The sequence below is a fragment of the Eucalyptus grandis genome, chromosome 7, assembly GCF_016545825.1.
Source record: "Eucalyptus grandis isolate ANBG69807.140 chromosome 7, ASM1654582v1, whole genome shotgun sequence".
In the NCBI taxonomy this organism is placed as follows: Eukaryota; Viridiplantae; Streptophyta; class Magnoliopsida; order Myrtales; family Myrtaceae; genus Eucalyptus; species Eucalyptus grandis.
In genome coordinates this window covers 36,731,885-36,756,088 of record NC_052618.1, presented here as the reverse complement: position 1 = coordinate 36,756,088, position 24,204 = coordinate 36,731,885, and the positions used below count along the sequence as shown (strand labels likewise).

General features: G+C 38.1%; 2 protein-coding genes and 2 long non-coding RNA genes across 5 annotated transcripts; 1 reads left to right on the top strand and 3 right to left on the bottom strand.

The window, feature by feature from the left end:
• Positions 1–4,532: 4,532 nt before the first annotated feature.
• On the top strand, positions 4,533–8,941 carry LOC120296325. 2 transcript variants are annotated; one of them, XR_005553240.1, is made up of 3 exons: positions 4,533–4,908; positions 5,030–5,085; positions 7,873–8,941. It is a non-coding gene; the product is annotated as an uncharacterized LOC120296325 (long non-coding RNA). The 2 variants fall into 2 exon arrangements; XR_005553239.1 differs by having other exon boundaries at positions 7,857–8,941.
• On the bottom strand, positions 6,673–10,153 carry LOC104453408. Its single transcript, XM_010067953.3, has 6 exons — positions 9,841–10,153; positions 9,286–9,554; positions 8,836–8,985; positions 8,428–8,739; positions 7,748–8,083; positions 6,673–7,180 (listed from the first exon to the last, which is right to left on the bottom strand). The coding sequence occupies exons 1-6, from the start codon at positions 10,100–10,102 to the stop codon at positions 6,956–6,958; spliced, it is 1,554 nt and encodes a 517-aa protein (XP_010066255.2). The 5' UTR covers positions 10,103–10,153; the 3' UTR covers positions 6,673–6,955.
• Positions 10,154–16,456: 6,303 nt separating this feature from the next.
• LOC120295610 lies at positions 16,457–18,040 on the bottom strand. Its single transcript, XR_005552974.1, has 3 exons — positions 17,960–18,040; positions 17,351–17,864; positions 16,457–17,114 (listed from the first exon to the last, which is right to left on the bottom strand). It is a non-coding gene; the product is annotated as an uncharacterized LOC120295610 (long non-coding RNA).
• LOC104430056 (NAC domain-containing protein 86) lies at positions 16,649–19,088 on the bottom strand. Its single transcript, XM_039317771.1, has 7 exons — positions 18,845–19,088; positions 18,374–18,624; positions 17,960–18,076; positions 17,509–17,864; positions 17,351–17,363; positions 17,022–17,114; positions 16,649–16,738 (listed from the first exon to the last, which is right to left on the bottom strand). Exons 1-7 carry the CDS (start codon positions 19,014–19,016, stop codon positions 16,649–16,651), a joined length of 1,092 nt encoding a protein of 363 aa, XP_039173705.1. The 5' UTR covers positions 19,017–19,088.
• Positions 19,089–24,204: the final 5,116 nt, after the last annotated feature.

Sequence of the window (24,204 nt, the reverse complement as noted above, 5' to 3'; positions counted from 1 at the left end):
AATTTTACTTGATATGTTGTTAGTCATTAAGCATGATTTTGTGGAATCCTACTCAACAACTGCTAGTAATCCATGTCTTTGTCCTATTTCCGGGTTTGGTTGTCACGGTTGTCATCAATGCTTTTCATCGGTGGGGCGTTTGGCTTTGAATCTATGTTACGAGCATCAGATCTCCGGACAAGCATACGACCGGTTCATCTTTAGTATTCCTGTTCACGTACATGTTTCCTTCGGTTGTGGTGTGGCCGCGAATATGTGATTTCAAGGGAGGTTGAGGGAGACGAAGGTCAACAGATGGTGGTCCGGTGACCGTTGATGCGGCAGGCGGCGGCGGCGGCGGCGGCAGCAGAGTCGGTCTGGTGGCCGAAGTCGTTCGTCCATGAAGGCGACGGCGTTGGAGTGAGGCTTCCTGAGAAAAAGATCAGAGGGTGGGGTTTAGATTATCTATTAGAAGATTTGGGTATGTTCTAGGAATCTTGGGCTTGGTTTGGCTGGTTGAGATTGACTTTGGTTTTGGTCTTGTTGTGGCCAGATTGGGCTTGAATTCATTAAGTGCATTCCTTTCTTCAGGCCTTTGGCGTCCATGGGCCCGTTCCGTGAGACCAGTTTGCCGTCCACATTGGGACGGGACTCAGCAGCCCAGTCCGAATCCCTAATTTCGGACTCTTTTTAAACAATAAATTAATATTATAGCAATAAAAATTGAAAAAAATAAAAAATAAAAAAATAAAGAAACATCGGAAATGGCTTAGAAATAGGTCTTGACTTAGTTGTGTGACCTAAGCATTGGATTATTTTAGTTTAGTTTTTTTTTAAGCACATACAGTTTATGTTTTAATGGGTTCTTTCCATAAGTTCAGCATTAATAGTTTAATCCTTTTAGACAAAGAAATTGAATTTGATTCAAGATTAGCTCATGTAGGATCATGTCCCACGCTTATAACATTGCCATGCATATCTTTTCTCGATAGATATCAGATTTTTCTTTCTTGCATTTATTTTTTATGTCGTTTCAATTACTTAAGTGTTTACTTACTATATCACATCTCAATAAATTGTTTGTTAATTTCTTTTCTAACCAACAAAAACAATTGCATGATCACCTAGCAGCTTTGATACCATAGGATCATAATTTGTAATCAAGACCTTCTAAGATAAAGGTATCAAAAAAGGGTCAAATAGGGATTAGCGTAATTAAGTCATTAACCCTAAAATTGAGAAAATTACCAAAACAATTATAAACCTATTGCAATTTTTTTTTTTTCAATTCAATTCTACACGCTTTTTTTTTTGGTCAATTTAGTTCTAAATATTTTATAATTATGTCAATTCAATCTATACGACCATATTTTGGCCAATGGGGCACTGGCATAGATGCTAGTTGACGTGAACAATTTTCAATAATAATTTATTTTTAAAAATTTATTATTATTATTTCTTTTTTTTTTCCCTTTATTTCCTTCTCCTTCCTCTAGTTGATTGCTGGTGGTGACAGGTTAGAGGCAAGGCCAACAAGGGACCTCGCTGACCTTAGAGGAAGCTTGACCATGGCCGAGCGACCTCGCCCAGGTTGCTAGTTGGGTTGGCGAGCATCGAGCCTTGTTGATCATAGGTGAGGCCTGACCTTGCTGGAGGCTGCAACCTCACGTGGCCTTTGGCAAGGGTTGCCAGTGGCTGGGCAAGGCTTGTCCTCATTGGATCTAGCGAGGCTGGAGCCATATCGACCATGGACGAGGCTTAACGTCGCCCGGCCTTTGGTAATAGTTGCTAGTTGGTAGGTGAGGCTCACCATTGCCGGGTCTGGCAAATGTCAAGTCTCACTAGCCATGGCGGCACCCAACCTCGTAGAATTTGGTGAGGTTTGGCCTGGCCCAACCATGGCGAGGTTGTTACCTACTCATAGTCAGTGAGGCTTGCTTAGGCTAGAGGTAGACAAGACCTCGCCCAGCCATGGTGAGGACGACCTTGTCATCAGTGGGTGATGCTTGCGCTTGCTAATGGCCAACAGGGGTGAGCCTCGCCATTGGTTGGCGAGGTTGACTAAGCCGGTGCTCACTTGTGGCCTCGGCCAAAGGAATGAGGGAGGAGGAACAAGAAGAAAAAAAAAGGAAAAAAATAAATCAAAATTCGAAAAAATAAAATATCATTAAAAAATTGCCTATGTTAGTGATAGTCGGATGTTCAACATTGGTCGATGTTCACGTCAGTGCTGGTTGGCCAAAATTGATTGGATGTACTGAATTGATTAAATTGCAAAAGTTTTAGGATTGAATTGGCCGAACAAAGTTTAAGAATGAATTATAAAAATTGCAATAGGTTTAGAATTGTTCGATAATTTTTCCCCCTAAAATCTCTCGTTGTGTAAGAATTGAGACAATACTCATGTGTCTCGATCAATATTTAGCCTACCTAATAGGTTAACGGCAAATCTTAATAAAGATATTTAGGTTGTTAAAAAAACTTAAAAAGAAATCTTGTATCATGCGGGATATGAATTTGGGTGAGTATACGCTCAAGATTTACGAGTCTTCTTTCAAGTGATTGAAAAGATGATGTGTTTGAGCCATCTTTTCAAATAAACCATTAGCATTGTCTGTTGAATAAATATCTTTAAATCTATTCGCTAAGGATCGCCTCTCAAAAAAGTAGTTTGTGACATGTATTTGAAAAGGATTTCGAGATATTCTTTTTTCCAAAGATAAATGAGAACTTTTCAAAAGTCAAAGTCCCAAGGCAAAATGAAACTAACGGCCTGTTTGTTTGTATTTTTTTTTTTTTTTGTTTTTGAACACTTTTTCTGTTTTTTTGTTCCTGGGAACAAAAGAGGAACATAAACGCGTTTGGGTGCGTTTCTGTTCCTTTTTTGTTCTTTTGTTCCCAGAAACAAAAAAGAAATAGAAATAAGAAACAACAAATTTGTGTTTCTTATTTCTGAAACAAAACTTAGAAACACGTTTTTATTTTCTTCTTCTTTTTCTTTCGCGGTCGCCGGCCTAGGCCATGGCCGGCGACCGGCCGACGAGGGCTAGCGGCCTCGCCTAGCCACGGCGAGGCCGAGCCTCGCCGTAGCGGGTGAGGGTCGGCCTCGTCTTGGTTGGGTGAGCTCGAGCTCGCCCGGATCCGGCGAGGCCGAGCTCGCCCAGTGGCCGGCGAGGCTCGGCCTCGCCGGATCCGGGCGAGTCGGGTCGCCCGGCGGTGGCTCGGCGAGGCTCGCCCGGCCATGGCGAGGCTCGGCCTCATCGAGGGCCGGCGAGCCTCGCCCGGCCACGGCGAGGCCACGCGGCCCCCTCGTCGGCCGGTCGCCGCGATCGGCCAAAAGAAGAAAAAAAAAAAAAGGAAAAAGAAAAAAGAAAAATAAGGAAAAAAATAGAATAAAAATATTAAAAAATAAAATAAATAAAAAAATTATACAAATTTACCAAACGTGTTTCTGTTTATTTTTATTCTCGGAACAAGTTTACCAAACGCGTTTTTTTATTCAAAAATTGTTCCCCGGAAGAAACACTTTTTTCTATTTTGTTTCCTAGAACAATTTTTAAACAGAAATGCAAACAAACGCACCCTAAATGACTACCAAAGAGTGATGATGCAATAAGGATGGCTAAAGATGTGAATATGATAACTGTTAAAGTAATTAAATATTAAATTATGTTTCATCTAACAATTTAAGTTTTTAAAAGAATTGACAATGGTTCAAATAATTCCTACATGATATCATAATAAGAGGTCTCGAGTTTAAATTTTTCTAAATTTTTATTTGCCTCCCAATATATATTTGACAATGTCCAATAAAACCTCACAATAACTAGTGAAACTTTCTTTTTTTTTCTTTTTTGGAGCACTTGGTGACCGGTTCGTCACACGAGACCTAAGGCTGTAGTATGCAACATAGGATTTTCAGGTAGCCACGTGCCTCGTGGTGTACTTAGAAAAACTCAAGCACCGCCGGCACTTGAGGTTTTGTGCTAGAGAAAGTCGAGCTCCTTATTGAGGCCCAAGATATGTGCTCCACCCTTTAGATTTTGAGGTACCGACGTGTTTCGTGGTATGCTAAAAAACCCAATCTCTGAGAGCATCGAGACCTAAGTTTTATGGCCTTTGTCATCATCTTTTAGTCTTGTGATTGTCCTTACTCTAACTCTTCTCTCTATATCCCCGAATGTGGTGGACAGAGTCCTCTTGTTGGGTCATTTTGCCGAAAGAAAGGAGTAAAAGTTGGCACTTTTGTGGGATTACTCCGACATCGCCCTGCTAGTTTGTGACAATGCAGCAAGCGCCAATCAAAGTAATTTGGTCAAACTAGAGCGGTATCCGGTAAGCCTATTTGTGGTCTCCAACGTGCACCGTCCCTTCAACATTGTCTGTTCATCTGCTTCCTTTGCAATCAAGTCAGTCAATCTGTTCCAGCAAGATTTATCATCAATGGGCATTACTAACAGCGCTACAAGGCTGTAAAAGCATGACAAATTGTCTTTATTGCCTATATATATATATATATCGAGAGAGAGAGAGGGAGAGAGGGACCATTATGTTGGAAATCCTCATATGAACTGTCTTATATACTAGAATATTTCCAATTTGCTAAGAAAATAGGTTGTTCTTACATATTAATCTGCGCCAGGACCTTGTCTTAAGGTGATCCATTTGTTTATGGCCTTCTCAGACTGCCTCTACCACTCACCGCTTAACTTGTTCTGGTCGATGTACTTGAGGGCTGCAAGTAGAGCTAGGGCTTCGATCTGTGCCGGAGAGGACGCTTGGACGGATCGGGTGAAGCCATCGACCAAGCAAACCGTATAGTCTCGACAGATGCAAGTGATTGCACCCTCGGTCGACCATTCGCCAAGAGACCCATCAATACTAATTTTCAAGATCCCCTCCACCGGAGCTGTCCACACTTGTGCTGAGGTGAGATTTCCTCTTTGTCCTATCCTCTGAGCACAAGCCCCATTTTTTAGCATTTTGCTGCATAATCCGAGCTAATTCCACAAGGTCTCTTGCATTTGGTTTGCTTCCCCTGAATATCCAGTTGTTTCGGGCCTTCCAAAGATGCCAAAAGAACAGTCGCCACCATCTCAAATTTAGGTAAGTTCGTCGAATTACTCATAAAATTCATCAACCAACTGTCAATCCGAGAACCCCTCATGTTAAATTTTGGATTTTGAGACTAGGGTCAGACCATACGAGCTCTGTCCAATGGCAACGTAAGAATATATGTTCAACCGTTTTCACTTCGCTTCTACGCTAGTCACATACAGGATCGGCTAAGATATTTCTCTTCCACAGATTTTCCTTGGATGGAATGACATTTTGACATAAACTCCATAGAAAGATCTTTACTTTTGTGCATGTCTGCAAGTTCCAAAATGCAATCCATAGGGACTTTGGGATTTGGTAAGATGTTGATGGTTGAACTTGTTGTGCCTTGTTTGCCGATTCTTGTCTGAGGGTATTATATCCATTTTTTACTGAGAAATTTCCACACTTGGTGCCCGTCCACACTAGTTCATCATTTGGATTCTGACACTTGATTGGAATAGCTAAGATCTCCTGTGTGGTCTGTTCATCAAACAAGTTATTTAGAAGTTGCTCATTCCAACTTCCTTTTTCAAAGTTCATTAACTCTGAAACAAATTGTGGATCGTTTCTATTCTTTGGACCTCCAACGATGCCCCTCTTCAGCCACTTATCTGTTCTGATTTGAACCTTTTCTTCATTTCCTATTGACCACGTTACTGAATTCGAAATTGCTTCTCTTCCTGTCAAGATACTTTGTCAAACCCATGATGGTCTTGACGCTTTCTCAGTATGCCGGAAATCAGTATGATTGAGATACCGTCCTTTAAGTGACTTACTCCATAATGCATCTAGATTTTTCGCCAATCTCCAAGCTTGTTTACCCAGGACAGCTTTGTTGACAGTAATTAAATCCCCGAAGCCCATTCCTCCTTTGTCTTTTCTTGTTTTCATTATTCCCATCTTTATCAGTGTTAACCAGTTTTTGTACACTGTTTTTCCACCAGAAATTTGCTATTTTTCGCTCTACAGCTTTACCAACTGACATAGGAATTTTAAAGATTGACATTGCATAATGTGGAGTAGCTTGAACCATTGATTTCAGTACAATTTCTTTGCCTGCTTTAGACACAATTTGTTCCTTCCATCCTTCCAACTTCGTTTTTAGTCTCCCTAAGATCCAGGCGAACATATGTCTCTTTGAATTTCCCCAATTAGAGGGAAGGCCAATGTACTTTCCTATAAGACCCATATTTGGAATTCTCAATGCTCCCATCATATTGTTTCTTAATAATTGAGCGCAATTCTTGCTGAAAAATATACCTGATTTATCCAGATTTATGGCTTGTTCGATGGCATAGCAATACTGGTTAAGAACAGTTGAAACATTTTCACACCCTTGAAGTTGAATGGTTCCATCTAGAAAAAAGAATGGAGTCGTCCGCAAATAACAAGTGGGGGAGTGTTGGACAGAACCTGTTCAGTTTGATCCCTTTTATATCTTTCTTAGTCATAGCATTCTCCATCAAAGACGATAAACAATTTGAAACCAGAATAAAGAGGCACCATGCAGACTGATTAGTTTGCATGTTAAGTCCATGGACCGTGCCTACAGGAACAACGAATCTCATTGGGTTGATCCTTCAATTAGTCTGATAAACTAAAGAAAGACACGGAACTTTTAAAGGAAACATCGCTGTAGCAACTTTTTGATTCTTCGCCTTATACGGCAGAGAATGAAGAAAGTAAAATTACAGAGCAGTTGCATATCTAGGTAGATCTTCCAATTCCACCGAAGCAAAAGGAAGTGCAAAGCATGAGCATCAAAAGGAAGACAAGCTACATTTACATGAATTGTGACACGACATACAAAACCCACTTTTACAATTGCACTTGTCAATCATGCTGCGTTGCACCCAGGGAAAATTAGCAGCGAAAATCAGAAATTAAGTACTAGGCGAGTGATGGTGAGCAACATGAAAATTGCAACGAGAACATTCACAAGATAAGACAGTGGAGAATTTGTGGAACTTTTTGTGCCCTCGCTGGTTGTTACGGTGGATGCAGCCACTAAATTTGATTTCTCTCTGGCATATTCATTCTCCTTGCTGTTTGTCTTCTTGGTTGAATTACGGTCTGGACTGCGCTCTTTGTATTTTCGTACCTGCCAACATGAAGTGTTTTAAATGGTGAACCGATAGGGAAAAAAGAAGAGGAAAGGATTAACAGAAGACTACAAATGCAGAATTTTCCTGGTCTTTTCAACTGTTTGTGTCAGGCAATTGTCCATCATAGATAGTTGGCCATACGGCAACAAAGCATTGCATAATATCAAATGGATAGACGGGAATAATTGAGGCATTATTTTCATCTCATGACAAGCATTCATGTTTTTGTTCTCAAATTGTCTGGAAGTTCTAATCACATGATCAGCCCTTTGATCATCTCTTATTACCTTGTTCAATATCTCATCTGCAATTTTTTTTTTTAAGAAGATATATTTCTGCTCTGTGTTCTTACCATTCTTCTTCTTATTTGAATCAAATTTGATAAAGCAAGAGTTTAGAGTGAAATTTCACTTTCTTTTGGTAAAAGAATGCTAGAATCCAATATATAGTTCGCCGCAGTCAAAAATGGAATCCCACCATCTGATTAACTACCCAATAAATGCACGTCAACATATAAGAATAGCAATAAGACACGGTGGGTTAAGTTTAGGAGCTGCCTTCACCTTTGCTCTGGCTGCTGTTTCATCCAAAGACAAGAGTTCTGGCTTCACATTTTTGGCTGCAGTTTCCTGCTTAACCTTTCTGAACTTCAGCTCTTCATTTTTGCTATAGCATTTTTCACTTGCAGGTCGTATGGGAGGTGCCACAGGTCTGTGAGGCAACCCAGGTACAGGATGCAGCTTAGGTTTCTCAGAGGTGACAGTTGAGCCGTTGAACTTCTTCTCCACCATGCCTTTCTTTTCCTCGAGAGAAACAAAACCGTGGACTGAGTCGGTTGTTTGTGCTCGCCGATTCATTTGAACAGGATGTTCATGGTGCGAGTAAAATGTTTGGTCATACTGCAACCACAGATTGCATGAGATAAAATGAATCAGAGGAAATAATTGAGGCATAAACTTAAATTTCATAACCAAACTTCAAGATTATATTTTAAATTGTCCATCGTTCTTATGTAATTGAGAGTCAATTAAGCACGAGTAACTTGAGTGAAAGTCCACTTAGACTGGTTCTATAATGGACTTACTATTCTACACAAAGAAGATTGGAGCAAAATCATCCTTATTTTTCAGATAACCTGGAAAAGGGAAGTACCCTTCCAATGCATTTTAAACCATTCATTAACCTAACTTTACTATACATGTAATCACATAAACCAAATGACTTTCAAGTGAAGAATTTTGACCTCTGTTTCCATGGATCCTTCCAAGAAGTCGGCATAAGCAAGATCTGCACTTTGCATGTCACCAATATCTTCATCTTCTTCACTTGTTCCAAACATTGATTGAATTGATTCATCAGTAAGGCCATCGTCCCTTGGTATGTCCATGACAGAAGGACCCTCAATATTTGCAGGCTCGTGCAAGTTGGAGGGGAAGCTATTATTTTGCAATCCTAGTTCAGGATGAAGCTGCTGCAGGAAGCCAGCTGCAAATTCAATTCGGTTCCCGGGCGGAATTAACTCCATCAGTGAAATCATCTGTGCTTGGATTAGAGGCTGTAGTAACAAGTGAAAAAATTAGCCATCAACACATTTCACGCACTCGATAAGACAGATATTTAGTGTATAAACAGAACATTTTGTCCTCCACACCTCTGGGAACAAGTCCTCATCAACAGGTCGATGAAGATCCAATTCGAAATCTGTCAGGTTAATGGCTCCACGCTCTGATACTACAGTTGAATTATCAGCCTTCTCATCTCGTTCATGCTTTAAGTGACACAGAACGTGAGTTCTATTCAACTGCCAAAACACCATGTTATTCCAGTTCATAACATTAGATCATCTTTTCTTCGAAAGTAAAATTCTGCTCACAATTTTGGCAAAAATAATGTCATTCTCTAAATATGTATAAGATTTCAATCTTCTGTAGGGGAAACTGGGCAAGACAATATTTCTTTGCTTCTTAGTACTCATGGAAACTTTTGATTGAGCATTTCTGCAGATTATTGTAACTATACTTTTGATATGGAAAGTTATCAACTTCATGCATCTTGTGAATATAACTAATTATAACGAACAAAGGAGGGATAGATTGAGTACATCATCAGCGGGCAGACGATATGCATGTATGACCCAGTTGGTCTTGTCCGCTTTCTTGCCTCGACCTTGGTAGAAGACTAGATATTCCTTAATACCGATTACCGTGGCGGTACCTCTGGCCTTGACTTCCTTGTCGTCGCCAGTCTTCTTCCAATAGCCAGAGGGAGTCGATCTTTGAACCCTAGTCGGTCTTTGAAACCTTTGGGGTGTATCTGGACTGAAGAACCACCACTCTTGAACTTGGTCATCCCGGCCAATGATTGATTTATCTGTCAAACTCATCAATTCTTATTATCAAGAACTTGCATTTCTATTTTACGACAAAAGGAAGGATTTGCATCTCACAATTGTTTGCCACTTATAAGGTGAAACTTCGCCACCAGAAACGATCAAATTGACACCTAATCAGCACATACTCTCAGACTTTTCACTGATTGATGTTAAATATTATGCTCAAAAAACCCATAAAATGAAGGTAATAAGTTTCCGACAATCATGGCTGCAGAGAAATTGTATCCAAGGAGCAAGCAAAGTGAGGGCTGTTTCTGTTCTTACCATGAAAAAGTCTGGTAATTGCCCAGGATCGTATTGGTAGATGTCGACATCGGGAATTATGCAGGGACCGCCTTGGATTCCTAGGACTCGCCTCTTCAAGTAATGATTCACGAACTCCTCCCCAGTTGGATGGAATCTGTATCCAACCGGAAAATCCTGCAGGTTTATCATAGCTCCCATCTCCCTCCCTTCTGTTCTTCACGCAAGACACAAGGAAAATCAACGAGCTCACTTCAGTTTGAGGAAGCAGAGAAGTCAGCATGGACTCGCTTTCCTCTGGGAAGGTGTATTTATTAAGTCTTCCCTTGTTTGAGAAGGGAAGAAACTTTTTCGGAGGTGGCATTAGAAAAATCTTATCACGATTTTTTTTTTTTTTTTTTTGATCCACAAATTCTTCATCATGATCGACAGCTGATAAAGGGGTGGTTTTATTGGCTTGTTTCCCTTGTCCTGAAGGGCACGCCCGTTGACTACAGAGAATTCGTTCTACTTTCTCATATGAGAATGGCAACATCTAGGAAATTTCTGGGATTTGCTCCTGCCCTGCTCGTTATTTCTGATTACACAGGAAACCTATTTTCATTTCATTAATGACCGTGAATTGGTGTTAGAATCGACCGGCTAGAAGTCAGTTAATATTAGGGCTGTTCATGTCAAAATATAAGTTTGGCCTGCAAGATAAAATTCGATCTGAGATTAATTATTATTTATGGAGGTCTCCGAATTGGATTTCTCCTTGTCTTCGTACCTGATTGGTGGGCCCAAGGAAAGAACATGAAACAAAAATGGGGAAAGTCATGTCCACTAATATTCATATTCAGATTCGGTGTTGGACATGAGAAGCGAACTAAATTAGGAGTCTTACTTTGACCAAGATCTCCTTGCATATTTCATACATGAGTATCCTTCGGTCGACAAAAGGATGTCGCGGTGTGATCTTTGTGCCATTTATGTCCAATAATTTTTTTTTTTATTGAATTATGCCAAGGGTGTGGTAGTAATCTCCATTTTATCTTGATTTATAATGAAATTCTTTACTACTCTCCCTGTGAATGTACTATATAAATCTATTGCCCGATCTGTTTCCTGTTTTGTCTATTTTATTGTTCGATCACTTGATTGTGCAGCAGTCTATGCACGTGTATTTTCATTTCAATAACACAGGTTCACCCTGCGGGGTCTCTTCTTGTGCCGAAAGAAGAAAGAACCTCGCTGGGTTTATGCTGAGCAGCATTATAATTAGCTTCATCTCCTCACTTACCAATTCTTGCACTTTTAGTTTTAGCTAGTTATTTAAGTTTATCACGAGCCATCCTTCTGATACAAGTCATAAATCAGGCCATCTTACATGGAATTCGGAAAGGTTGTGAGTTCCAGAATGATAAATGTAGCAAAGCATCCAGAATATTTTAGGTAATAATAGGAATCCACGTGGACCTCTAATTATCTTAGGAACAGATGTACCACAACTGGTATGATATTTCCCGCTTGTTCCCTCCTGATCATGCTAGAATGTTAACCTGGCAGATTCTGTCGTGGAGAATACAGTGAGAGAAATAAGAGAAGTAACACAAAAGGCTATCAATCAAAGAATAGTTATAATTGTTTAACGATTACGGCCTTGGAATGCCGTGATATTAAAACAAGAAGATTGATAATTCACCATTATTTTCTCCAGTACTTCCCTTGCACTGGGGACTTCATTCTGGATTCTAGGGTGTGTTTGTTTCGTGGAATACATTCTCGGAGAAAACATTTTCCTCATTTCTGGCGTTTAGATTACTCAAGAAAATGAGTTAACGGAAAACGTTTTCCTAATCAACAGAAAACGTTTTCCTAACAAAGCTTAAATTCAGAAAAATGATTTCCCATTTGAAAGGACCGGAAAATGTTTTCCGAATCTACCAAAGTTTAGATTTGATGCTTAGTTTACAAAAAATTATTCTTATAAAATATATTTAAAAAAATTGAAATTGAATTTTTATTTTTTTAAAAAAATTAAAATTTGGAAAACGTTTTTTTTTTTTTTTAAAAAAATTGAATTTCCTTATTTTCTTTTCTTCCTTTTTCTTTTTGCTTCTTCTCCACCCTTCACCGGCCACAAGGATGCCCGGTGAGTTCGGCCTCACTAGATTGGGCGATCTCATGGCCTTCGACAATAAGGCTTGAGCTTGCTCGAGGTCGATGAGCCTCAAGCCTCGCCAGATCAAGTGAGCTCGTGGCCTCCATCCGATGAGGCTCAAGCCTCGCTAGATTGGGCGAGCTCGTAGCCTTTAGCGGCCAGTTGATGAGCTCGTCACCTTCGACGATAGTTGGAGCTCACCCTTTGTAAGCCAATTAGGAACGAACTGCCAGATGAAGCAGAAGGGATGGCGTGAGGAAGCTAAGGAGTGAAGGACAAGAAGAAGGAAAAGAGAAAAAGGAAATAAAAAAGAAAGAAAACAAAAAATAGAAAATAAAAGTAAATAAAAAATAACAATATTTTTTAAAATTAAAAATTGAATTTTTTAAAATTAAAAATTCATTTTTTTCTTGCGATAAAGTACAAAAATTATTTTTTAATGGGATCCAAACGACAGAAAATATTTTCAATTATACATCACCAAAAAAAGAAAAATAAACCATATTCTTGAAAAATATTTTTTCAGAAAGCATTTTCCTTTATCATTGAATTTTTCGTGAAACAAACACACCCTTAATTGAGAACTCTGAGATGCTTGTGTGCCGTCATAAGCTCATATTAGGAAATAAGACGTTCTGTAGGCAAATCTGTAATCTGCCGAGCTTGCCCGAATCTGTCCATATATACTGAGTTGGAGAAATACCTCTATTTGGGTTGAACAATTTTTGAGCAATTGTTCTCTTATTGAGATGAAATGAAAAGGTAAAATAAAATGAAAAGACTTCTCGGTAAGAATAAAGATTTTACTTCTAATACACAAAACATATTGTAATATGGCTTCAAAAGTGTCTTCAGTCACATGGACACTACCATTTGGGAGCGTATTTATTATGTCATCCCTTGTCTGAGAAGGTAGGAAACTTTTTTGTCGGTGGCATTACAAAAATCTTGATCATGATTGACAGCTGAACGTGGTGGTCTTCTTTTGCCTGCTTTTCCGTGTCCGTTCTATGCATTCTGAATGGTAGGCGGTTGACTGTATGCGGTTGACTGAGACTTTTGTTCGTCTCCCAAAAACGTGCCGTTTTTCAAAAATATTTTAAACATTATTTTTCAAGAGATAATATTTTCGATATCTTGTTGAAATCTAAAATAGAAGTGAAAAATATTTTTAATCATTTGGTATCTTATTTGATTTTCCTCCATGCAATTATTTTAATATTTTTGTTATTTTTATTTTTATATTTTCCATTTTTTTTATTTTTTTTTTTTAAAAACTTCTAATATTTAATAATTTTTTCATTTCTCTTTTCTTTCATTTCTTTCCCTTTCTTTTCCTCAACCGATCGTTGGCCACAACGATAGTGACAGCTGGCAAGCTTCATCATAGGGAGGGGCTTGGGCCTTGCCACCCTCTAGCAACTCTTGATTGTTGCCGATCTATGAGACCTAAGCCTCGTGGCCTCTAGTGATGCTCAAGAATCATCGATTTGCGAGGCCTGAGCCTCACTATCCTTTGGCAACGTTCGAGCTCGCCAATTGCTGATTGTTAGCCATTGCCGTGGTCGGGATCAATGAAGAAGAAGAAAAAGGGAAAAAATTAATAATTTGAATTTAGAAAATAAAAGTAAAATAAAAATAAAAATTATTAAAATGAGTGATGAAAGAAAGAGTATGGGAAATATTTTCCCCTTTTTGAAATCGGAAAAGTTTTTACTCTATTTTAAAAGATTTTTTTTCTATTAATGGAATATGTTTTCTCCAACTTGTTCATTTTCGTGAATCAAACATCGGATTTTTTTTTTTCTGAAAATTTATTTCTTGTGAAACGAACAATGGCTAAAGAAAGTTTGTTTTGCTTTCTCATATCATAATTACAACGTTTTAAGATTCTTGGGATTTACTCCTGTGATGTGTCTTGCTTGTTACGTCCAATTACGTTAAGAGACCTTTTCATTTCATTAATGACAGTTGGTGAATTTGAGCTGGAATCAGCCTACCAAAGTTAGTAAACATTAAGGCTGTCCATGTCAAAATATATTTTGAGTTTGGCCTGTAAGATGAAACCCGATCCAAGCTTTGGTGTTGGACATGAGAAGCAAACTCAAATTAGGAAATTTGAGTCTGACTTTGACCAAGATCTTCTTGCTTATTTGATATGTAAGTATCATTCTTAGTTAGACAAAAGGTTATTGCAGTGTGATCTTCGCGCCATTCATGTCAAGTGTAAGTTCTTTTTTTTTTCATGGAATTATGCCAAGATTTATGTGTTGAAACCGCTTAAATCTTGTGAGTGAGATTAATGAATACCTTTGTGAGATAGAGAGATTATTTCATGAGGAATTGTAGGCTAAATAATGTATGAGTTTTTGGGGATAATTATGGGTCGAGAAACATTAAGATTATTTGAATGACTCAAGTGTAATTGTAATATCCGTTGTATCCCTTAATCTATAGTGAAATTTTTCGTTGATCTTCCCGTGGACGTATCACATAAATTTGATGCCCGATCTATTTCTTTATTCTGTCTAATTTATTATTTGATCGCTTACTTTTGTAATAATCCATGGACGCATGCATTTTCATTTCAATAACATAGGTTCATCCTACATGGTCTTTTCTTGTCCCAAAAGAAGAAAGAACTTGCTTGTGTTTATATTGAGCGGCATGATAATTCGCTTCATCTCTTCTCAGTTTAGATTACACTAGACTAGCATTGGTATTTCAACATGACTAGTCATAGGGAATTGATAACCAACACTTTGGGAAAAGTGTTAGAAAGGTCTTAAACTTTTTGTATTGGTGCTAATTTAGTCATAAAATTTTTGGCTGTGTGTTAATTCAATCATAAACTTTTATTGATGTCAATTTAGTCATAAAGTTTTTGATTTGATGTCAATTTAGTTTTAAAACTTTTGACAAGGTCAATTCAGTCTTTCCGACCAATTTTGGCTGGATATTGCGACGTGACATAGCTAGTGTTAAAGTTTTAATTTTTAATAATATTTTAATATTTTTCGAATTATTTATTTATTTATTTTCTCCATTTTCCTCCTTTCTCCCGCTAGTCGCTGGTTGGGCAATTGGCCAAAGGTGAGGGTTGGTGAGCCTTGCCTTCTATTAGTGAGGCTCGGGCCCTCGCTAGCGGCCGCAAGGGTAGCCTTGTGTTGGGCTGGCGAGGCCAAACCTTGGCAAGGCTCGAGCCCTCGCTAGAGGCCGCAAGGTCGCACTTGCGATGGCTTGAAACCTCGCTAGTGGCTAGGCGAGGCTCAATCTTGTCGGATCTGATGAGGTCAAGCCTCGCTCATGGCCAACAAGGCCATGGACCCTCCCTAGATTTGGCAAGGGCGAGCCTCGCCCACTCAGCGTGGGGTGCCCTCATGGCCGTTGGTGAGGGCTCGAGCCTCGCTAGCCCTCATCTTTGGCCGATCACCCAATTGGCAATCGGCTAAAGGAAGGAGGAGGAGAGGGGAAAAAAAAGAAACAGAAAAAGGAAAAAAAGAAAGAAATAATTCGAAAAAATATTAAATATTATTTAAAGTTGTACAAGTTAGTGCTGGTTGTGCCACGTCAATACCAGACATGAAATGTCAGCAATATCCGGCCAAACTTAGTCGGAAGGATTGAATTGGCTGACTTGGTGCAAAATCAAAAAAATTATGATTAAATCGACACAAATAAAATGTTTAGAACTAAATTGGTACAAATGCAAAAAGTTTAGAAATTTTCTCACACTTTTCCCTTAGCACTTTTCCCTGTAATGTTTGTGCTATGAGGCTAGATTAGCAGATCACTCCCAGAAATTTTCCTTCGACAGCAATGGAAAATGAACGCTTTCTTTCATTTTTGTGCGTGTCATTACAATTTCTCTGTTATAGGATGTTGATAAATAAAACTTCAGATCAAGAAAAGGCGCTAAACAGCAGGATTTTTCTAAGATGACTGGCAGCTCCGCCTTAGATGCATAAACCGTGGGGCTCCGAAAACATTCCTCTGACCTTGTGGTGTTGGAGAATCAAACCTGCGTTATGTGAATTATTCCACACGCAGGTCCGGTCCTTCACTGTTAAAGCACCAGCATGGAGTTAAAAGACTCTTATTGTCTGCAGCTCTAGCGGGAAGCCCTGCCGATCCAAAACGGTACACGAATCCTCGCCTTTCTCTGGGAGTTCTAATCTGAGCATTTGATCGCGTGCTTGCCCGGTCTTTTGTTTTATTGTATTGGTTGGGAGGACACTCTTTCATTTTCCGGGTAAAACCTATGTACTCTCTGATTCTGGTGATCTTCTTCTCCTTTTTCGTGATTGGTGGAGTTCAGGTACTCTCTCTTACTTACCAATGCTTGCACATTTTGCCAGTATTTTGGTTAAGTACGAGCCATCCTTCTGATATAAGTCATAAATGAGGCAATCATACATGGAAACCGGATAGATTGCAAGTTCCAAAATGATAAATACCACAACTGGGATGATGATTCCCGTTTGTTCTCTCCTGACCGTGCTAGAATGTTAACCTGGCGGATTCTGTTGTGGAGTTTACAGAGGGCAAAGAAAAAAAAAAAAAAAAAGAGAGACACAAGATTGAATCTCAATTATTTAACGACCATGCCTGTGGAACGCTGTGATCTTAAAACTAGAAGATTGTATCTCAATTATTTTCTCCAGTATTTCCTTTGCGCCAGGGTCTTCATTTACTGATGTTGAGAACTCTGAGATGCTTGTGTGCGGTCATAAGCTCATAGTAGGAAATAAGGCATATTGTAGGCAAAACATCAATCTGCCGCAGATACCCGAATGCATCATTTTTACTGAGTTGGAGAAGTACTGTAATTTGGGTTGAACAGTCTTCGAGCTATCAATGTTCTCACATTGAGATGGAATAAAAGAGTAAAATAAAATACAAGATTTTACTTCTGATGCACAGCTTATTGTGAATCCACAATAAGCATGTAGGATCTGAGTCTAATATGGCTTCACAAGTGTCTTCGGTCACTTGGATTGCATTGATTTTATAAGCAATATGGCCTTCTTAACCTGCCTTCGGATGAAGTAGGCCTAACCTGCCTTCGGATGAGGTAGCTGAATCCACTAGGAATGTCTGAATTATCAGCCTTCTCATCCTGTACACCTCCAGAAGGCCAAGAACAATTACTCTGCACACATTTGAAAAAAGAACGCTACATGAACCAGATACTATGTAAAAAGTAGCAAAAGGCAGCGACATATCCTCATAGAACTGAGATATACATAGCAGTATGCCAACTGGTGTACATTGAGTATACTCATGTATACTTGGCAAAAACAATTGGACAAGCAGAATCGATAGTTAGACATTAGTCTGCAAGCCAAGCAGAGCATAGACATCAAGTGAAAGAGATAATATATGTACCTGGCCTCCTGAACTGTACTAAAGAAGATTGACATTTAGGTGATAGGAGAGCATGGCCCTTGCCCGTATGTCCCAATCAGGAGTCAGGAGTGATCGGGGTACCGAGGCATAGGTTGCTCTTTCAGCTTCAAGTAATGATTGACGAGTCTTCCGGTCACGGTTTCAACTCCGAATCCCGGAGGGTAATTTTGATTGACGATTCCTCTGTTTGCATGTCTCTGTTGAAGAAGTCGACATAAGCAAGATCTGCATTTTGCATGTCACCAACATCTTCATCCTCTTCACTTGTTCCAAACGTTAATTGAACAGATTCATCAGTAAGAAGGTTGTCTAATGATAGGTCCATAGCAGATGGACCCTCAATATTCGTAAGCTGATGTATGTTGGAGGGGAAGCAATGATCTTGTGATCCTGGTGCGGGCTGAGGCTGCCACAGGTGGTCAGCCATAAATTCAACTTGGTTCTCGGGCTGAATTAACGCCATCAGTGAATTCATTTTTGCTTGGACCAAAGCCTGTATTAAAAAGTGAAAAATTAGCCATCAGCACATCCTGCGTGCTCGTTAAGACAGATATTTAGTGTACAAACAGAGCACTTTGTCCTCCGCACCTCAGGAAATAAGTCATCACGAACAGGTTGATGAAGATATAATTCGAAATCTGCCAGGTTAATGGCTCCACGCTCTGATTCATGCTTTAAGTGACACAGAACATGAGTTCTGTTCAACTGCCAAAACACAATGTTATACCAGTTCATACCATTAGATCATCTTTTCTTCAAGAGTAAAATTCTGCTCACAAATTTGGCAAAATTAATGTCATTCTCTAAATATGTATAAGATTTCAATCTTCTATAGAAGAAAATGAGCAAGAAAATATATCTTTGCTTCTTAGGACTCGTGGAAAGTTTTGACCGAGTGTTTCTGCAGATTATTGTAGCTATACTTCTCATCTAAAACGTTATCAAATTCATGCATCTTGTGGATCTAATTAATTATATCGAATAAAGGAGGGGATTATGTACATCATCGGTGGGTAGATGGTATTCATGGAAGACCCAGTTGGTCTTGACCCCCTTCTTGCCTTGACCTATGTGGAAGACTAGAAATTTCTTAGTACCAATTATTCTGTCATTATCTCTGGCCTTGACCTTCCTGTCGATACCCGTCTTCTTCCAATAGCCAGAGGGAGTCGATCTTTTAACCTGTTGAGGTGTATGTGGGCTGAAGAACCACCACTCCCGAACTTGGTCATCCCGGTGAATGATCGATTCACCTGTCAATCTCACCAATTTCTTATCATCAACAACTTGTATTTCTTTTTCACGAATAAACGAAATATTTGCATTTCACAATTGACATCTTATCAGCACATTCCCTCACACTTTTCACTGATTGATGATAAATATTATGCTCCAAAAAACCCATAAACTTAAGGTAACAAGTTTCCGACAATCATGGATGCAGAGGAATTGTATGGTTATATTTGTTCTTACCATGAAACTTGTCTGGTAACTCCCAAGGATCCCACTTACAGATGTCGACATCGGGGATTATGCAGGGATGATCTACGATTCCTTGGATTCGCCTCTTCAAGTAATAATTCACGAACTCCTCCCCAGTTGGATGGAATCGGTGTCCAACCGGCAAATGCTGCAGGTTTATCATAGCTCCGATCTCCTTCCCTTCTGTTCTTCACTCAAGACACAAGTAAAAGTGATGAGTCACTCCACTTTGAGGAAGCAGAGAAGTGGACGTCGACACGCTACACCATTTGGGAGGGTATTTATTAAAAGTCTTCCCTTGTCTGAGAAGCCATGGAACTTTTTGGAAGTGGAAATTGGAAAAATCTTGATCTTGATTGACAGCTGATAGGGGTGGTTTTATTGGCTGCTTTTCCTTGTCCTGATGGATCCCCACTGAACTAGTTTAACGGTACGCCATTGGCTAAAACACAGTTCATTCTGTTTTCTCATATGATAATGGCAACATCGGGGACACCACGTCGAACCGAGGTAGGTGAAATTCCTGGAATTGACTCATATGATAATGGCAACATCCAGGAAATTCCTGGAATTGACTCCTAGGATGTGTCCTACTCGTTACCTCTGATTACAATAAGAAACTTTTCTTTTCTTTTCTTTTCATTTCCTTCATGACATTGCGTGAATTTGAGTTAGAATCGACCTGCTAGATGGTAGTTAACATTAGGGTTGTCCATGTTAAAATATGTTTCGAGTTTGAGTCTGTTAAATAATATTATGTGTGGAGGTCTCAATGTTTTCATTTGGATATTTCCTATGTTGTCTTCATATCAAATTGGTGGGCAAGAGTTGTTGGCCAAGGAAAGAAAATAAAAAGAAGGAAAAATCAAGTAATGATCGACGAGTCCTCTGATCACAGGCTTCGACTCCGAATCACGGTGGTCGACTTTGATTTTCAACCTGTGTGAGGAGATGAATTATACTTGACTTGCTTGAGTTGGAGCTCTGCCTGTGCTTTATCTGATGCACTCTTCTCAACCCTACTTGAGAAGTTATGTTGTCTGGCTTTTTTCTGGATTCCACATCTTTCCATATTCTTATCATTTTTCTATTTTATTCGTTGGACTTGCTTCTCAAGTCTGAGAACTTCCTGTGGAAGTAAACGGTGAGTCATTACTGGTCCTCCCAGTGCTTTCTCGAGTCAACTAATCGGCTCAAAAAATAATTGGACCTTTCTTCAATTTTTCTGGTCGTTGCATATTTATTCTTATTTTCTTCATCTGTTTCACTGGTTTCTCTTCTTAACAAAGCCAGAATAATAGCAAGTATAAAAAATTAATTCTACAAAGAAATGTCTTCTTACCGTATGATCAACTTCAAAAGAGATTAATAGTCATTGAGTATGATCAACTTTTAAATGTCTGCTTACAGTTGTCATAGTATTTTGTCAGCTAATTTGTAAATTATGCTTATAAGTAAGTATTAGTGACATTACTTTCAAGGGCATAATATCAACGTGGTAAATATGTAATATGAGTTCAATTTAAGGTAATAAAGCATCAAATGTAACTGAGAGGTCTAAGAATATAACTATTTTAGGAGAATTAAATTCTTGCCCTAGCAGCTTCAATAGTTCTGCATTTTATAGCAACGGTCTAGGCATACCGACCAAGAAAGGAACCAAGAGGAAACGAAAATCTGTCCTAGTTGACTAAGTGAATTCGGCTATTGATATGTATATACCTTGTGAAACCAACCATATTCTAAGAATGTAATCGACCTGACCAATATTCATTGAGTTCATGTTGTCATTTCCCACATTCTTGTGGAACCTCTTATAAGCCTCTTGCTACAAAGGTTATTTACTATTGACCAAATGAAAAGTCCCAATCTTTTAACTTTGTATCAACTCTGTCGCAAATCTTTTAACACCATTTGGAGAGCAAAGGGTGGCAACAAGACTGTTCTAAGAAAAATATTCTTTATTCTTCTGTTCTGAAATTATGCCAAAAGGAAGGATACCCATTTAAATATAAATAAAGAAGATTTTACCTGGTTTTATCACCCAAGGGAGAATGTTTAAGGGATAATTATCTAACGGATGGCTAGAGATAATATTTATCTGGCTTCATACTGGCCATTATTTAATTACGCAAGATATTTTTGAAATTTTTTGTATGACGAAAAATAATGAAAAATTTGGTCATCCTGCAAAAATAGTCTTAGTTCTAATTCTAATATTTAAGGCTGAAGAGAACACAAAAATAATTTAAAAGACCATTTTTTAGGGAGTCTAGTTTCTGGATAGAGTTGATATGATTTCAAAAAGGCACAAGGATTTATCTTGATAATATAATGGCGATTTCAAGACGAAACTGTCATAACTTGATGAAATTATTTAAGTACTCCGAAGTATCCAAGTACCAAACAAAACAAAAAAAAAAGAGAGAGAGAAAGAATTATATAATTCTCTCATTTTCCGATAATAGCATATTTAATTAGTTAACACGTATATAGCATGTTTACCAATTGGACATGATGAGCCAATAGCACAGTACAAACGCATGCACTCTAAGAAAATGAACTACTATTTGTAATCTACTCGAATGTACGCATCTCATGTGATACAGCTTGTGTTGATGTGAACGATTTTTGCAGATTTTTTTAAAATTTTTTATTTTTATTTTCCTTTATTGAATTTTCAACGGGGTTGCCAGTCCCGGCCAGAAGTGGAGGTTATCAGACAGTGTTAATTGGGAACTTGGCCTTCCATTCTTGGTAGAAGGCCATGGTTGTCCGAAAGTTGGAGGTCCAAACATCATAGAGAAGCCGCGTTTCGAAGTGGTCGGGTGGAGGGGATAGAGAAGATGGATTGAAGTTGCGAAGAAAGTCTTGGTAATGGAAAGAGAAGAACTTATACTTGAGTGTGGACATGTCTAACCAAACACAATTTAAAAAAAGAACTTCAATTTGCACATATTGTGTTTCCCGAACCCATTAAGTAATATTTCATGAATTTGATTGAATAGGAAGGGGCCACACAATAGAAATAGTCTTGGAAAGGCATTGCTCGAGACGAGCCCATCGATGGCAACTAGGAAATTTCTAAAGCAATATATTAGCTGCAAGAATCAGATTGATACCTGCTTGGAAAATAGTGAGTGTCACATCCCAAAATCATAAAAAATGGGGATGAAACGGCCATCCTACCACCTAAAGGACGTAGTATGAAAGTGTTCAAAATATAACTCCTAAAAGTCCCATTGTCGATATTGCTATCATACTGCTTATCACTAATTAAAGAATCATAAGAAAATAAGAAGGAATGAAGTGAAGCTCAGTGAATAATATATCTCTTCTAAGCAGATCATCTATTTTCTATACACCTTTAAAAAACAATACCAAAACTCACTTGTCTCATATATATTAGAAACATAACAGACATCAATGGTCCAATCGATTGATTAATCTCAATAACTTATATATCAATGGTTTTTTTTCTATTGATTAATATCATTTATCTACATGTCAACAGTCCATTCCATTGATCAAATTAAGATCATAGGTCAATAGTCCACTCCATAACGAAACTTGTACTCAAATATCTAGCCATAATCATGCATAACACTATGTGATAAGGCAAACGAGCTTCCCCTTAGCAAGGTCTACACTCCTATATTGCCAACGGCACAATTCACAAGGATATTCTAATCTTGTATACATATACTCACAAAACCTCAATCGAGTTCACAACGATATCAAGCACCAAATCCATATCCTTCAATACTAGGGATCAAATTTAGAATCATTGTCGCTAATTGATTTAACAAGACAAAATGCATAATTTTTCCCAACTCTGTTTATCAACCATAATACATTTCACAAGGTATTTCTCCAACAATTTTACAATCTATTTCATAAACTAGGTTTATAAATCAATATGTAAGTTGCAACACAATTCTTAAATTAATTGTCAAACCATTCACAAATATTATATTGTAGTAAACGTCTTATCCGAATTTTATGCGACAAATGTGTTTTTTCATATTTTATAATTTATCAAATCTCTATTGTTTTGAAGATATAAGTTCATGAATTCTTAAAAGAGACAGCACCACTAACTTAAGAAAGTCGAAAGTCAATTTACGGTGGTTATCAGAGTGGACACACTCAAATTCCTAACAATTGATTGAAAAATGATATAAAAAACTGAGAAACAATATTCTAGTAGACAACTCGATTAAACTATACTTATTTGTTAATAAAATGACTTCCACTCATAAACGAAAACCCGTTTGTAGCAAACATTCATTTTCATCTGTAGCGAGTATTCTCTAAACGCGTAATTCACCCACAAAAATTCAGAATTTCATTCTAACCAAACCATACTTCAAAATTGATTCTCGTTGCCCAATAGCCCATGGCATCCTTAATCATCGTTTCCATATATCATAGCCTAAGTAGTACCGACACTGACACTCGACACGTCGTTTCTCAAAAAATAAAGAATTCGATACGTTGGGACATGTTGTATATTAAATACATATTTTTATATATACATAATAAAATATCATTTTTATAATTGTTTCAATCAAATTAATTTGAATCAAATCATAAATAAATAATTAAAAAAGCCTAGAATGAATATACACTAAAAACATTAATCTATCATCTATTAATATCATTTATTGTTTTAATTTGACAAATTCGACTCTATTTCAATAATTCATAAAAATTGGAGAAAAAACAATTGATCTATATTCTAGACTCGCATGTTAGATATGTTGGAAGAGGAGAAAAAAAAACTTAATGGGTGAATTGTATATCATGGGAAGTGGGAGTCAGAAGAGAAGATAAGACTAAGTTTTTCTTCTTTCTCCATTTATTATTTTTATTATTGTGTTTTATTTTTCACACACACACACACACACACACACACACACACACACACACACACACACACACATATATATATATATATATATATATATATATAGACTTCTCATTTATTGAGTTTTTAATATTAATCTCGATGTTGAAATCATGTGTTGAAAACTCGTATGTCAAAATTCCAACTTAAGTGTCGAAGAGTGTCCGAGAGTGTCCGAGAGTATCGGATGAGTGCAAAGTGTCTGACATGACACGAAGGCTCTTAGAGAGTGTCGATGCTTCATAGATCATAGCTCGATAACTTCAAAATCGAACTCTATAGCCAAAAATTCACATAATTCCATATTTATGACTTAACCTTGAAAATTTCTTCGATTAAACCAATAATAAGCCTGAATACTTACCCGTCATTGTAATTTGTAGTCAATTCGACTTGTTGAAGTGTTCAGATTGTGAATGTGCGAAAATTCTTCTCTTTTCCC